This window comes from Engystomops pustulosus, chromosome 8 (assembly GCF_040894005.1).
Source record: "Engystomops pustulosus chromosome 8, aEngPut4.maternal, whole genome shotgun sequence".
In the NCBI taxonomy this organism is placed as follows: Eukaryota; Metazoa; Chordata; class Amphibia; order Anura; family Leptodactylidae; genus Engystomops; species Engystomops pustulosus.
The window spans coordinates 121,978,322-121,993,188 of NC_092418.1; the positions used below are offsets into that span (position 1 = coordinate 121,978,322).

The following is a 14,867-nucleotide window of genomic DNA, read 5'->3' on the forward strand; positions in this document are numbered from 1 at the left end:
TTAAAATTTTCATTCCGCTCAAAATCAGTTTTGGTGATAAAAAATAAACTTTTATTGGTAAAATTTGTATTTCTTAGTTCTTATAGCTATGTTATACAGGCAGTCCGCGGGTTGCATACTAGATAGGGTGTGAAAGTTTGTTCTTAAGTTGAATTTGTATGTAAGTCGGAACTGTATACTTTAGAGATGGGATTTCATTGCAAAACATTTGTCACATTGTTTACACAAACCGCTTCTCCCCTGGGTGAATTCTCTCGTGTTTAACAAGATCTGATTTCCTAATAAAACATTTTCCACATTCTGAACATGAAAATGGTTTCTCCCCTGTGTGAATTCTTTTGTGCTGAACTAGATCTGATTTTTGAATAAAAGATTTCCCACATTCTGAACATGAAAACGGTTTCTCCCCTGTGTGAATTCTCTCATGTTTAACAAGATGAGATTTTTGAAAAAAACATTTGCCACATTCTAAACATGAAAACGGCTTCTCCCCTGTGTGAATTCTCTCATGTTTAACAAGATCTGATTTCTGACGAAAACATTTGCCACATTCTGAACATGAAAATGGCTTCTCCCCTGTGTGAATTCTCTCATGTACAAGAAGATTTGATTTTGAAAAAAAACATTTGTCACATTCCGAACGAGAGAACGTCTTCTCCCCTGTGTGAAATCTCTCATGGTTAACAAGATGTGATTTCTGACGAAAACATTTGCCACATTCTGAACATGAAAATGGTTTCTCACCTGTGTGAATTCTCTTAAGCTGAACAAGATCTGATTTCTGACGAAAACATTTCCCACATTCTGAACATGAAAATGGCTTCTCCCCTGTGTGAATTCTCTCATGTACAAGAAGATTTGATTTTGAAGAAAAACATTTGTCACATTCCGAACAAGAGAACGTCTTCTCCCCTGTGTGAATTGTCTTATGCTTAACAAGAATTGATTTTTGTGAAAAACATTTCCCACATTCTGAACATGAAAACGGCTTCTCCCCTGTGTGAATTCTCTCATGCTGAACTAGATCTGATTTTTGAATAAAACATTTGCCACATTCTGAACATGAATAAAGCTTCTCCCCTGTGTGAATTCTCTCATGTTTAACAAGTTTTGATTTCTTAATAAAACATTTGCCACATTCTGAACATGAAAACGGATTCTCCCCTGTGTGAATTTTCTGATGTGTGAGGAGATTCCATTTAAGAGTAAAACATTTGTCACATTTAGAACAAGAAAATGTCTTCCTGGTTGCAGCTCTTAGATGTTTGGCTGCTCTGTGGTGGCTCCTTTTGGGACTTTTAGTCTGTGATGTATCAGAAAAGGTTGCGCAATGTAATTGGATCAGAAGATAGATTGTTGCAATAAAGGTCTGAGGGTGAATCCTTTCTGCTGTTGTTTTCTATACATGTATCTTGTGTGATCCCACAATCATCAGCTTTAATATCTGAAGATATCAGATGTTCCTCAGAGCCACAAGTAACGTCATCTACAACATAAGGATGAATAACAGGTTGATCAATAACAAAGTTAATAAAATCTGTAATGATATAAATATTTATAAAATTTTATATATCATATCTCACCCTCTAATATCATATATCACCCTCTAAGATAAATCAAACAAGTCCAAAACAAGGGGAAAAAATGTCCAGACTAAAGATGAATGATCTCTAATTTGTACATATTTGAAGCTTTATATTTCAATATATCTACATCTTTGCACCCCCACACCTGTATATGACTGCACCCTTACACCTGTACATGACTGCACCCCTAAACCTGTACATGACTGCAACCCTACACCTGTACATGACTGCACCCCTACACCTGTACATGACTGCACCCCTACACCTGTACATGACTGTACCCCTACACCTGTACATGACTGCACCCCTACACCTATACATGACTGCACCCCTAAACCAGTATATGACTGCACCCCTTAACCTGTACATGACTGCACCCCTACACCTGTACATGACTGCACCCCCACACTTGTACATGACTGCACCCCTAAAACAGTATATGACTGCACCCCTAAACCTGTACATGACTGCACCCCTACACCTGTACATTACTGCACCCCTGGACCTGTACATGACTGCACCCCTAAATCTGTACATGACTGCATCCCCACACCTGAACATGACTGCACCCCTACACCTGTACATGACTGCACCTCTACACCTGCACATGACTGCACCCCCACACCTGTAAATGACTGCACCCCTACACCTGTACATGACTGCATCCTCACACCTGTACATGACTGCACCCCTACACCTGTATATGACTGCACCCCTACACCCGTAGAGGACTTCACCCCTACACCTGTACATGACTGTACCCCTACACCTGTACATGACTGTAACCCTACACCTGTACATGACTGTACCCCTACACCTGTACATCACTGCACCCCTAAACCTGTTCATCACTGCACCCCCACAACTGTACATGACTGCACCCCTACAACTGTACATGACTGCACCCCTACACCAGTAGATGACTGCACCCCTACACCTTTCCATGACTGTACCCCTACACCTGTACATGACTGTACCACTACACCTGTACATGACTGCACCCCCACACCTGTACATGACTGCCCCCCACACCTGTACATGACTGCACCCCTACATCTGTACATGACTGCAACCCCACACCTGTACATGACTGCACCCCTACAACTGTACATGACTGCACCCCTACACCAGTAGATGACTGCAACCTTACACCTGTACATGACTGTACACCTACACCTGTACATGACTGTACCCCTAAACCTGTACATGACTGAACCCCTAAACCTTTACATGACTGCACCCCCACACCTGTACATGACTGCACCCCTACACCTGTACATGACTGCACCCCTACACCTGTACATGACTGCAACCCCACACCTGTACATGACTGCACCCCTACATCTGTACATGACTGCACCCCCACACCTGTACATGACTGCAATCCCACACCTGTACATGACTGCACCCCTACACCTGTACATGACTGCACCCCTACACCAGTAGATGACTGCACCCCTACACCTGTACATTACTGTACCCCGAAACCTGTACATGACTGTACCCCTACACCTGTACATGACTGCACCCCTACACCTGTACATGACTGCACCCCTATACCAGTAGATGACTGCAACCCTAAACCTGTACATGACTGTACCCCTACACCTGTACATGACTGTACCCCTACACCTGTACATGACTGCACCCCTAAACCTTTACATGACTGCACCCCCACACCTGTACATGACTGCACCCCTACACCTGTACATGACTGCACCCCTACACCTGTACATGACTGCACCCCCACACCTGTACATGACTGCACCCCTACATCTCTACATGACTGCACCCCCACACCTGTACATGACTGCACCCCTACACCTGTACATGACTGCACCTATACACCAGTAGATGACTGCACCCCTACACATTTACATGACTGTACCCCTACACCTGTACATGACTGTACCCCCACACCTGTACATGACTGCACCCCTACACCTGTACATGACTGCACCCCTAAACCTGTACATGACTGCACCCCCACACCTGTACATGACTGCACCCCACACCTGTACATGACTGCACCCCTACACCTGTACATGACTGCACCCCCACAACTGTACATGACTGCACCCCTACACCTGTACATGACTGCACCCATACACCTGTACATGACTGTGCCCCTACATTTCTGCACCTCTTTACTCCTATTGCTGCATTTTTATTTTCATGCAGTTGAGATGCATGTCTTCATTATCGACTTTCAGAAGGGCCAACAATTTTGGCGCCGTTAGAGAATCCACCACTTTTCCAACATGTTTTATGGCGCACAATTAGAGCTGCAGAAAACTGGTGTAAGGAGTTCTATTGGCTCCAGATTTATGAAGCCAGGAGCACAGTCTTTACAAATCTGGCACACCCTGCGGGCGCTCACTTTTCTTGCACTGAGTGCACCAGTTTTTTCTGGTGAACTCAGTTTTACAGGTGAGCAACAGATTCATGTCAGACTTCCGTGTCACAATCCTTTTACAAACACTTCATAAATACAAGTGCAATCGACATGAACTCCCGAGACCAGCTTTTAGCTGCAATAATTTTGCGCCAAAAATTGTACCAAGTAGAGACGGAAATATCTCAGATTCACAAGCAGTGCCACAATTTTGCGCCCATAAATAGAAGTCATGAGAGTCAGATAAACACCAATATTGTGGAGGCACTACCGCTATTTTTCCGTTTCAAAGGCTATAAAAATGCACCCTATTTTGTGGTAGTGGATATAGGCAGAAATAATGTGGTAGAGTACTCACCATCCTGGGGGTCCCTGGCACCAGCGTCATGTCCTCCTTCCCAGGCTCCCTCCTCCACACATATCTGGACCTGCTCTCTCTCCATTCTGTGTCTCAGTCTCTCAGTCTAAGCTCCTCCAGTAAGATCTTCCACCAAGAAGTTCTCCTCATGTGAGTTGTGCTTGGGTTTCTTATACCTCTTGGTCTGCCACCTTTTGTCCCAACAACCTCCCCCATGTAAATGAAGGGTGTTGGTCCCACTTCCTTATCAGCCAGGCTGATTGTTTAAGAGTGTTTTGTTATGAGTGTTCTCCTTTGTTATGGGTTTATTATCCCTTCCCACCAAAGAAAGGCCAGGATGTGTCTGTCTGATGAAACTAGATAACTTAATTTGCAAATCTTTACTAGGTGAAATGTCCTGTGATTCCCTACTGATTCCACATCATGAACAATAGGGAATGCAAATCCATGCAGACAAGGCGTCTCCAATGACCATTGGACTGCCATGTCTTGGAAATGGCTTCATGGAGCAGGAGAATATCATACAATCAAGTGCGTTTTATGTCCAATCAAATATTGAGAAATGTTTTTATTTTTTAAATAATTTTAGTAAACATTTTTAGAATTTCTTTCCAGTCCCAAAATCAGTATTGGTGCTGTATAGTAAACTTTTGTTAGTAACATTTGTATTTCAAAGTGCTGCTTTTTTATAACTGTATTATACAGACAAGTACATACTATGATACATTTTTACTATAAAATATTGTAAAGGTTTTAATTTCTTATATGACTTTTTAATTCTTTAATATATTTGTCATATCTTAACTCTTAAACATTGTCAAAGTGCCAAGGACTCTTTTCCCGAGTTTACATTATCTAAAATAAAACCTTATCACTAGAGATGAGCGAGCACTAAAATGCTCGGGTACTCGTTATTTGAGACGAACTTTTCCCGATGCTCGAGTGCTCGTCTCGAATAACGAGCCCCATTGAAGTCAATGGGAGACTCGAGCATTTTTCAAGGGGACCAAGGCTGTGCACAGGGAAGCTTGGCCAAACACCTGGGAACCTCAAAAAAGGATGGAAACACCACGGAAATGGACAGGAAACAGCAGGGGCAGCATGCATGGATGCCTCTGAGGCTGCTTAATCGCACCATTATGCCAAAATTATGGGCAACAGCATGGCCATGACAGAGTGACAGAATGAAGCTAGATAGCATCTAAAACATCCAATAATTGACCCAGACACTATAGGGGACGGCATGCAGAGGCAGCGGCAGCAGGCTAGAGAGTGTCATGGCGACATACCCTAAATGGACTCAGGCTTCAAACCAATGGGTGGCAGAGAGGAACCAAAGGAGGTGAGCAAGAAGCGCTCAAGTAATATCGGTACATGATAAAAGTTTGCCAGTATATTTTGTGGATTACACAGCAGGGTGGCGACAAAGTTAACATGGAAGCCATGAAAACAACCCAAAATTCTGCCTGACACAGATCGTTTGATAAGGGGACCATGTATGGAGGCAGTGAACTAGTAGCAGATTAAAGGTGCTGCAGTTAAAACTATGTTAGTTGGATCTTGGCATGGAGCTGGCGCTCCGCTGCCAGGCGAGCTTTCGCCAATCCAAGCCCCTGTCTCTAGGCTACTCCCTAAACAGCACTTCTAAGAACCTTTTGTATAAGATCAAGTGTAGTAGCGTTCTTATAAGTTTGGGATATGGCGGGTGAGGGGAATGTAAACAGATGCGCAAGAAGCGCTGAAATAATATCGGTAAATGATAAAAGTTTGCCAGTATATTTTGGGGATTACACAGCAGGGTGGCGACAAAGTTAACAAGTTTGATGTGGAATGCCCTGTAATAGCTCTTGGGCGGTGTGCCTTTTATCGCCTAGGCTCAGCAGTTTGAGCACCGCCTGCTGTCGCTTAGCGACGGCACTGCTGCTGTGCCTAGAGCTACCGACTGATGGCGCCATGGCCACGGATGGTAATTCGGAGGAGGAGGAGGTGGAGGAGGGGTGGGAGGAGGAGGAGGTATAGTAGGCCTTTGAGACCTGGACCGAGGTAGGCCCCGCAATCCTCGGCGTCGGCAGTATATGACCAGCCCCAGGGTCAGACTCGGTCCCAGCCTGCACCAAGTTAAGTGTAGTAGTGTTCTTATAAGTTTGGGATATGGCGGATGAGGGGAATGTAAGCAGATGCGCAAGAAGCGCTGAAATAATATCCCTAAATGGTAAAAGTTTGCCAGTATATTTTGTGGATAACACAGCAGGGTGGCGACAAAGTTAACAACCTTGATGTGGAATCCATGAAAACAACCCAAATTTGTGCCTGACACACCTCGTTTGATAAGGGGACGATGTATGGAGGCAGCTATATGGACGACTTTTGGAGGTAGCAATGGAGACAACGTGTGGAGGCTGCTATGGAGACAATTTAATTTGGATAGTGCCTGTATGTGGCAGTCCAAAAAAGTTTTCAAACCAGAGGAGCAGGTAGGTGGCCCTCCAGAAAAATGGAATAGATTGAGTGCCTGTATGTGGCAGTCCAAAAAAGTTTTCAAACCAGAGGAGCAGGTAGATGGCCCTCCAGAAAAATGGAATAGATTGAGTGCCTGTATGTGGCAGTCCAAAAAAGTTTTCAAACCAGAGGAGCAGGTAGGTGGCCCTCCAGAAAAATGAAATAGATTGAGTGCCTGTATGTGGCAGTCCAAAAAAGTTTTCAAACCAGAGGAGCAGGTAGGTGGCCCTCCAGAAAAATTGAATAGATTGAGTGCCTGTATGTGGCACTCCCAAAAATTGTTTAAAACAGAGGACCGGGTAGGTGGCCCTCCAGAAAAATTAAATGCATAAAGTACTATAGCTAGAGCCAGTGGGCCCTGTCAAAAAATAGCCAGTTTCCTCTGCTTTAGTGTACAAAGAGGAGGAGAAGGAGGAAAATGAGGAGGAGGAGGAGTGCATAAATTATTCAGGTTGAGCTTCCTTCACCTGGTGGAGATTGGAAATTATGAGAAATCCAGGCTTTATTCATCTTAATAAGCGTCAGCCTGTCAGCGCTGTCAGTCGACAGGTGTGTATGCTTATCGGTGATGATGCCACCAGCTGCACTGAAAACCCGCTCGGACAAGACGCTAGCGGCAGGGCAGGCAAGAACCTCCAAGGCGTACAGCGCCAGTTCGTGCCACATGTCCAGCTTTGAAACCCAGTAGTTGTAGGGAGCTGTGTGATAATTTAGGACGATGGTATGGTCAGCTACGTACTCCCTCACCATCTTTCTGTAAAGATCAGCCCTACTCTGCCGAGACTGGGGACAGGTGACAGTGTCTTGCTGGGGTGACATAAAGCTGGCAAAAGCCTTGTAAAGCGTACCCTTGCCAGTGCTGGACAAGCTGCCTGCTCGCCTACTCTCCCTCGCTACTTGTCCCGCAGAACTACGCACTCTGCCGCTAGCGCTGTCAGAAGGGAAATACTGTTTCAGCTTGTGCACCAGGGCCTGCTGGTATTCATGCATTCTCACACTCCTTTCCTCTCCAGGGATGACAGTGGAAAGATTTTGCTTGTACCGTGGGTCCAGGAGAGTGAATACCCAGTAATCAGTGCTGGAATAAATTCTTTGAACGCGAGGGTCACGGGATAGGCAGCCTAGCATGAAATCTGCCATATGCGGCAGAGTCCCAACGCGCAAGAATTCACTCCCCTCACTGGCCTGACTGTCCATTTGCTCCTCCTCCAACTCCTCCAACTCCTCTTCTTCTGCCCATACACGCTGAACAGTGAAGGTCTGAGCAATGCTCCCCTCTTGTGTCTCGCCAACATTCTCCTCCTCTTCCTCCACATCCTCCTCCACCTCCTCCGATATGCGCTGAGAAACAGACCTGAGGGTGCTTTGGCTATCAACAAGGGAATCTTCTTCCCCCGTCTCTTGTGACGAGCGCAAAGCTTCCGACTTCATGCTGATCAGAGAGTTTTTCAACAGGCCAAGCAGCGGGATGGTGAGGCTGATGATGGCGGCATCGCCACTGACCATCTGTGTTGACTCCTCAAAGTTACTCAGCACCTGACAGATATCAGACATCCACGTCCACTCCTCATTGTAGACTTGAGGAAGCTGACTGACCTGACTACCAGTTCTGGTGGAAGTTGACATCTGGCAGTCTACAATCGCTCTGCGCTGCTGGTAAACTCTGGATAACATGGTGAATGTTGAATTCCACCTCGTGGGCACGTCGCACAACAGTCGGTGAGCGGGCAGTTGGAGGCGGTGCTGCGCTGCCCTGAGAGTGGCAGCATCTGTGCTGGACTTCCTGAAATGCGCACAGATGCGGCGCACCTTCGTGAGCAAATCTGACAGATTGGGGTATGTCTTGAGGAAACGCTGAACTATCAGATTTAACACATGGGCCAGGCATGGCACATGTGTCAGTCTGCCGAGTTGCAGAGCCGCCACCAGGTTACGGCCGTTGTCACACACAACCATGCCTGGCTTCAGGTTCAGCGGTGCCAGCCACAGATCAGTCTGCGCCGTGATGCCCTGTAATAGTTCTTGGGCGGTGTGCCTTTTATCGCCTAGGCTCAGCAGTTTGAGCACCGCCTGCTGTCGCTTAGCGACGGCACTGCTGCTGTGCCTAGAGCTAGCGACTGATGGCGCCATGCCCACGAATGGTAGTTCGGAGGAGGAGGTGGAGGAGGGGTGGGAGGAGGGGGAGGCATAGTAGGCCTTTGAGACCTGGACCGAGGTAGGCCCCGCAATCCTCGGCGTCGGCAGTATATGACCAGCCGCAGGGTCAGACTCGGTCCCAGCCTCCACCAAGTTAACCCAATGTGCCGTCAGCGATATATAGTGGCCCTGCCCGGCAACACTCGTCCACGTGTCCGTGGTCAGGTGGACCTTGTCAGAAACGGCGTTGGTCAGGGCACGGAGGATGTTCTCTGACACTTGCTTGTGCAGGGCTGGGACGGCACATCGGGAAAAGTAGTGGCGGCTGGGGACCGAATACCGAGGGGCGGCCGCTGCCATGAGGTTTCGAAAGGCCTCGGTCTCTACCAGCCTATAGGGCAGCATCTCCAGGCTAAGCAACTTGGAGATGTGGACGTTGAGGGCTTGGGCGTGTGGGTGGGTTGTGCTATACCTCCTTTTGCGCTCCAGCGTCTGGGGTATGGAGAGCTGAACGCTGGTGGATGCTGTGGAGGATCGTGGAGGCGAAGATGGGGTTTTCGCACGGGAGGTGTTTGGGCCGGGGTCCTGGGCAGGGGGCTGACTAGCAGCTGACACAGGGGAAGGAGCAGTGGTGTGCCCGGAGGTGAACGGGCTTGGTGCCATTGAGTGGGGTGTTTAGCATTCAGATGCCTGTGCATACTGGTGGTAGTTAAGCTAGTAGTGGTGGAACCCCTGCTGATCCTGGTTTGGCAAAGGTTGCACACCACAGTCCGTCGGTCATCCGGTGTTTCTTTAAAGAACCTCCAGACTTCTGAAAATCTAGCCCTCGCCACGGGAGCTTGACTACGGGCAACATTTGGCGCTGATGCACCAGCTCTGGCCCTGCCTCTCCGTCTGGCCCCACCACTGCCTCTTTCAACCTGTTCTGCTATAGGACTCGCCTCCGTCTCAGAAGCACTGTGTTCACCCGGCCTATCAACCCAGCTTGGGTCTGTCACCTCATCATCCTCCGATCCCTCAGTCTGCTCCCCCCTCGGACTTCCTGCCCTGACAACAACTTCACCACTGTCTGACAACCGTGTCTCCTCATCATCCGACAGCTCTTTACACACTTCTTCCACTATGTGAATAATGTCATCATCACCCACAGACTGCGACTGGTGGAAAACCTGGGCATCGGAAAATAGCTCAGCAGCAGCAGGACAAGTGGTTTGTGACTGTGGGAAGGGTCCAGAAAACAGTTCCTCAGAGTATGCCGGTTCAAATGCCAAATATTGCTGGGAGGGGGCAGACTGGGGGGAAGGAGGCTGAGGTGGAGGAGCTGGAGGAGTGCTGATTTCGGTGACATGGGTGGACTGCGTGGAAGACTGACTTGTGGACAAATGGCTAGAAGCATTGTCCGCAATCCACGACATCACCTCTTCGCACTGTTCTGGCCTCAACAGTGCTCTACCACGAGTCCCAGTAACTTGAGACATGATGAACCTAGGGAGTGTAGCTCTGCGGCGTTCCCCTGCTCCCTCATCAGCAGGTGGTGTCTCACCCCGCCCAGGACCACGGCCTCTGACCCCTGCAGTAGTTGGACGCCCACGTCCACGCCCTCGTCCTCTACCCCTAGCCCTCAGGTTAAACATTTTCCAAATTAAAGTGTAAACTTTAATTTTTTTTTTGTGTTTATTTTTTTTTTAAACAAAACGATGCTATCCTATTGCTACGGCTAATTTCTAACCTACACTGACAGCACACAACTGGATTTTGTGCTGTGCCTGATGACTTTGAGTTATAAAAAGAAATAAAGGTAAAAATAAATCAGCAGACTCTGCCTAATTCTAATCAAACCCCTAATAAATTGTCCCACTTTGTTTGAGGTGGATATGCGTGTCACTAAGAGCTAAACACAACGGTAGCAAGTCTCCCAGCAAATTCCTCACAATATGGTACTAGCTGCTCTACTAATGCCAGCAAGCCCAGCCACAAGAAAACAAAAAAAAGGAAAATATAACGCTATTGTAGGCCTAAGTAAGCCGTTGGGGTTCTCCTATGGCTATTTTCTAGCCTACACTGAAAGCACACTGCTTTGCAAGATGACTTTGAGCTATAAAAAGAAATAAAGGTAAAAAAAAAATAAATCAGCAGACTCTGCCTTATTCTAATCAAACCCCTAATAAATTGTCCCACTTCGGTGTTTGAGGTGGATATGTGTGTCACTAAGAGCTAAACACAACGGTAGCAAGTCACCCTGCAAATTACTCACAATATGGTACTAGCTGCACTACTAATGGCAGCAAGCCCAGCCACAGGCAAACCAAAAAAAAGTAAAATAAAACGTTATTGTAGCCCTAAGAAGGGCTGTTGGGTTCTTGTAGAATCACTCCTGCCTAACACTATTCTAATAGAACAGCCTAACGCTTTCCCTGACCAGCAGCAGCTCTCTCCCTAGCGGCATCCAGACCGCTAGGGAGAGAATGATACGAGCAGCGCGGGCAGGGACTAGTCTATTCCAGGGTCACCTGATCAGGCCAGCCAACCACTGCTATCGACGTGTAAGGGTACCACGTCATGCTGGGTGGAGTGCAGAGTCTCCTGGCTTGTGATTGGCTCTGTTTCTGGCCGCCAAAAATCACAACGGCGGGAGATGCCATTTTCTCGAGCGGGCGAAGTATTCGTCTGAGCAACGAGCAGTTTCGAGTACGCTAATGCTCGAACGAGCATCAAGCTCGGACGAGTATGTTCGCTCATCTCTAATAATTATATATATATATATGATTAGGATGCATATACATGAACACAGCTAAGCTTCCATATTTTATGCTAAAGAAGTGCCGTATCATCTTACCCCAGTAATTTATCTTGTCCTCAGAATACATGTAGAAGGACAAGGACATTCCATGATGTTATTGAGGCACTCGGGGGGGGGGGGGAGGGGCATTTATTATGTTCATTTACCACACAGACTTGCTCAGTCCACCAGGGCTTTTTGTACCATAAAAACTTTCTTTATTTTGGCAGCTTTAAAACTTGGACATCATATTAATCCAATGTGTTTTGGACACATATAGTATCCTCAGTCATGGATAACAGAGTATAAAATGAAAAACCTGGATGGCGGTAGTACAGGGAATTCTCCACATGTACTATATCGCTGGGGAACAAGCACAAAGAGGAGGCGCAACCCTAGTGCAATATCGTTAAAGTAGGTAGGAGAAGATGTATAAGATGATAAAGGAGACTCTCACCTGGTCCCACCACTGGTCCCAAACTGGAACTCCCACCAAGACATGACCAGGTTAGCCAATGAGGGCGGATATTTGTCCCCCAATGGTTCTCGCTGGGTCTGTAAATAATATCTACCAGAAAACATAAAATAATTATGTGACATGAGATGGTAAGTGACCTGCAAGATGAATTCCTTTCAATCAGCAGTATAATGACTAAAGCTGCCAAGGTGACACTCCAAAGCCTTGAGTGCAACTGCATAAGGAATGGAGGTGTAGACACATCACAACCCAACCCTGTAGAGTAATCTGACCAGACATATTTATCCAAAACTCTCAGGACATCCGATGAGTCCTGTAGATAACCAGGTACTCTGATTACAAGTGGTTGTAATCAGCCATTCACATAATATTTCATTAACTGAGCCAATGCCCGAAATAATATATGTGTTTTGGGTAAACTGTGTATGAGGGAAATAATGGGCTCACACAATGGGCTTTAAACAATCCGGTTGGGTTGTGTGGCAGTTCTCTGTGCACCTGGATGTACTACATCTGAAAGCATGAACTTCATTTGAGAGCAATACATGTCTTTATCCAAAAGAACCACCGTACCCCCTTTATCCAACATCTTTATAATTACATTAAAGCAATCTCTAAGTTCAGACAGAGATGTGAAGTGCCTTTTGGACAGATTTCTTTTATGGAAGGAAAACTCCTCATTATGTGGAGTAGATAAATCTTGTTTAATTCTGTTTTGAAACGTATCCATAGAGGGTGTACGTGATTATAACCCATCATAAATATAAGACAGAGAATAAGATCTGCCAAAAAACTGAAGAAAAGCCAATAATAAATTCCCCCGTGTTCCCACTCAGGCAGAACATCAGCTGCTCCTTTACCCGAGCTCCTCCACATTTTTCTCTCTTATTCTGATTGTGTTATATAATTGTACAAGTTCTCTAATTCAATCTGAAGTTTATTGGTTATTGCATCTCATACAACTCAACATCAAACTCAATTACAAATGCAGATGTTCAATAAGTACAAGACTTCTCCCCTTGTGGCTCCTCTAATATGTAAAAAAAAGGAAAATGTTTGCCACATTCTTAACATTCAAATGTTTTTTATTCCTGTGTGAGAGACGTGTTTAGAGATGGGATTTCATTGCAAAACATTTGTCACATTGTTTACACAAACCACTTCTCCCCTGTGTGAATTCTCTCATGTTTAACAAGATCTGATTTCCTAATAAAACATTTTCCACATTCTGAACATGAAAACGGCTTCTCCCCTGTGTGAATTCTCTTGTGTTTAACAAGATCTGATTTCCTAATAAAACATTTTCCACATTCTGAACATGAAAACGGTTTCTCCCCTGTGTGAATTCTCTCGTGCTGAACAAGATCTGATTTTTGAATAAAACTTTTCCCACATTCTGAACATGAAAACGGTTTCTCCCCTGTGTGAATTCTCTTATGTTTAACAAGATGAGATTTATGAGAAAAACATTTGTCACATTCTGAACATGAAAACGGCTTCTCCCCTGTGTGAATTCTCTTATGCTGAACAAGATTTGATTTTTGAATAAAACATTTCCCACATTCTGAACATACAAACGGTTTCTCCCCTGTGTGAATTCTCTCGTGCTGAACAAGATCTGATTTTTGAATAAAACTTTTCCCACATTCTGAACATGAAAACGGTTTCTCCCCTGTGTGAATTCTCTCATGTTTAACAAGATGTGATTTATGAGTAAAACATTTTCCACATCCTGAACATGAAAAAGGCTTCTCCCCTGTGTGAATTCTCTCATGTTTAACAAGATAGGATTTCTGACTAAAACATTTGTCACATTCTGAACATGAAAATGGCTTATCCCCTGTGTGATTTCTCTCATGTTTCAGAAGAACTGATTTCTGACGAAAACATTTGCCACATTCTGAACATGAAAATGGTTTCTCTCCTGTGTGACTTCTCTTATGTTCAACAAGACTTGACTTTTGAGTAAAACATTTTCCACATTCTGAACATGAAAATGGCTTCTCTCCTGTATGAATTCTCTGATGTTTAACAAGACTTGACTTTTGAGTAAAACATTTTCCACATTCTGAACATGAAAATGGCTTCTCTCCTGTGTGAATTCTCTCATGTTTCACAAGATCTGATTTTTGAATAAAACATTTCCCACATTCTGGACATGAAAATGGCTTCTCCCCTGTGTGAATTCTCTCATGTTCAAGAAGATTTGATTTTTGAGAAAAACATTTGTCACATTCTGAACAAGAGAACGTCTTCTCCCCTGTGTGAATTTTCTTATGCATAATAAGATGTGATTTCTGACGAAAACATTTGCCACATTCTGAACATGAAAATGGCTTCTCTCCTGTGTGAATTTTCTGATGTGTGAGGAGATTCCATTTATAAGTAAAACATTTGTCACATTTAGAACATGAAAATGTCTTCCTGGTTGCAGCTCTTAGATGCTCGGCTTCTCTGTGGTGGCTCCTTTTTGGACTTTTAGTCTGTGATGTATCACAATAGATGCGCAATGTAATAGGATCAGATGATAGATTGTTGCGGTGAAGGTCTGAGGGTAAATCCTTTCTGCTGTTGTGTTCTTTGTATGTATCTTGTGTGATCCCACATTCATCAGCTTTAATATCGGAATATAGCAG

General features: G+C 45.3%; 2 protein-coding genes across 2 annotated transcripts in view; both read right to left on the minus strand.

Annotated features, from left to right (window-relative positions):
- Positions 1-220: 220 nt before the first annotated feature.
- On the minus strand, positions 221-4,369 carry LOC140076196 (uncharacterized). The gene is made up of 2 exons (XM_072122711.1): positions 4,340-4,369; positions 221-1,303 (listed from the first exon to the last, which is right to left on the minus strand). Exons 1-2 carry the CDS (start codon positions 4,367-4,369, stop codon positions 221-223), a joined length of 1,113 nt encoding a protein of 370 aa, XP_071978812.1.
- Positions 4,370-13,266: 8,897 nt separating this feature from the next.
- The window catches only part of LOC140076197 (uncharacterized), a 54,122-nt gene continuing 52,521 nt past the window's right edge, over positions 13,267-14,867 (minus strand). The window contains exon 5 of the mRNA XM_072122712.1: positions 13,267-14,595. Coding sequence (XP_071978813.1) covers positions 13,380-14,595 — 1,216 coding nt within the window. The 3' untranslated portion in view covers positions 13,267-13,379. The remainder of the gene's footprint in view (positions 14,596-14,867) is intronic.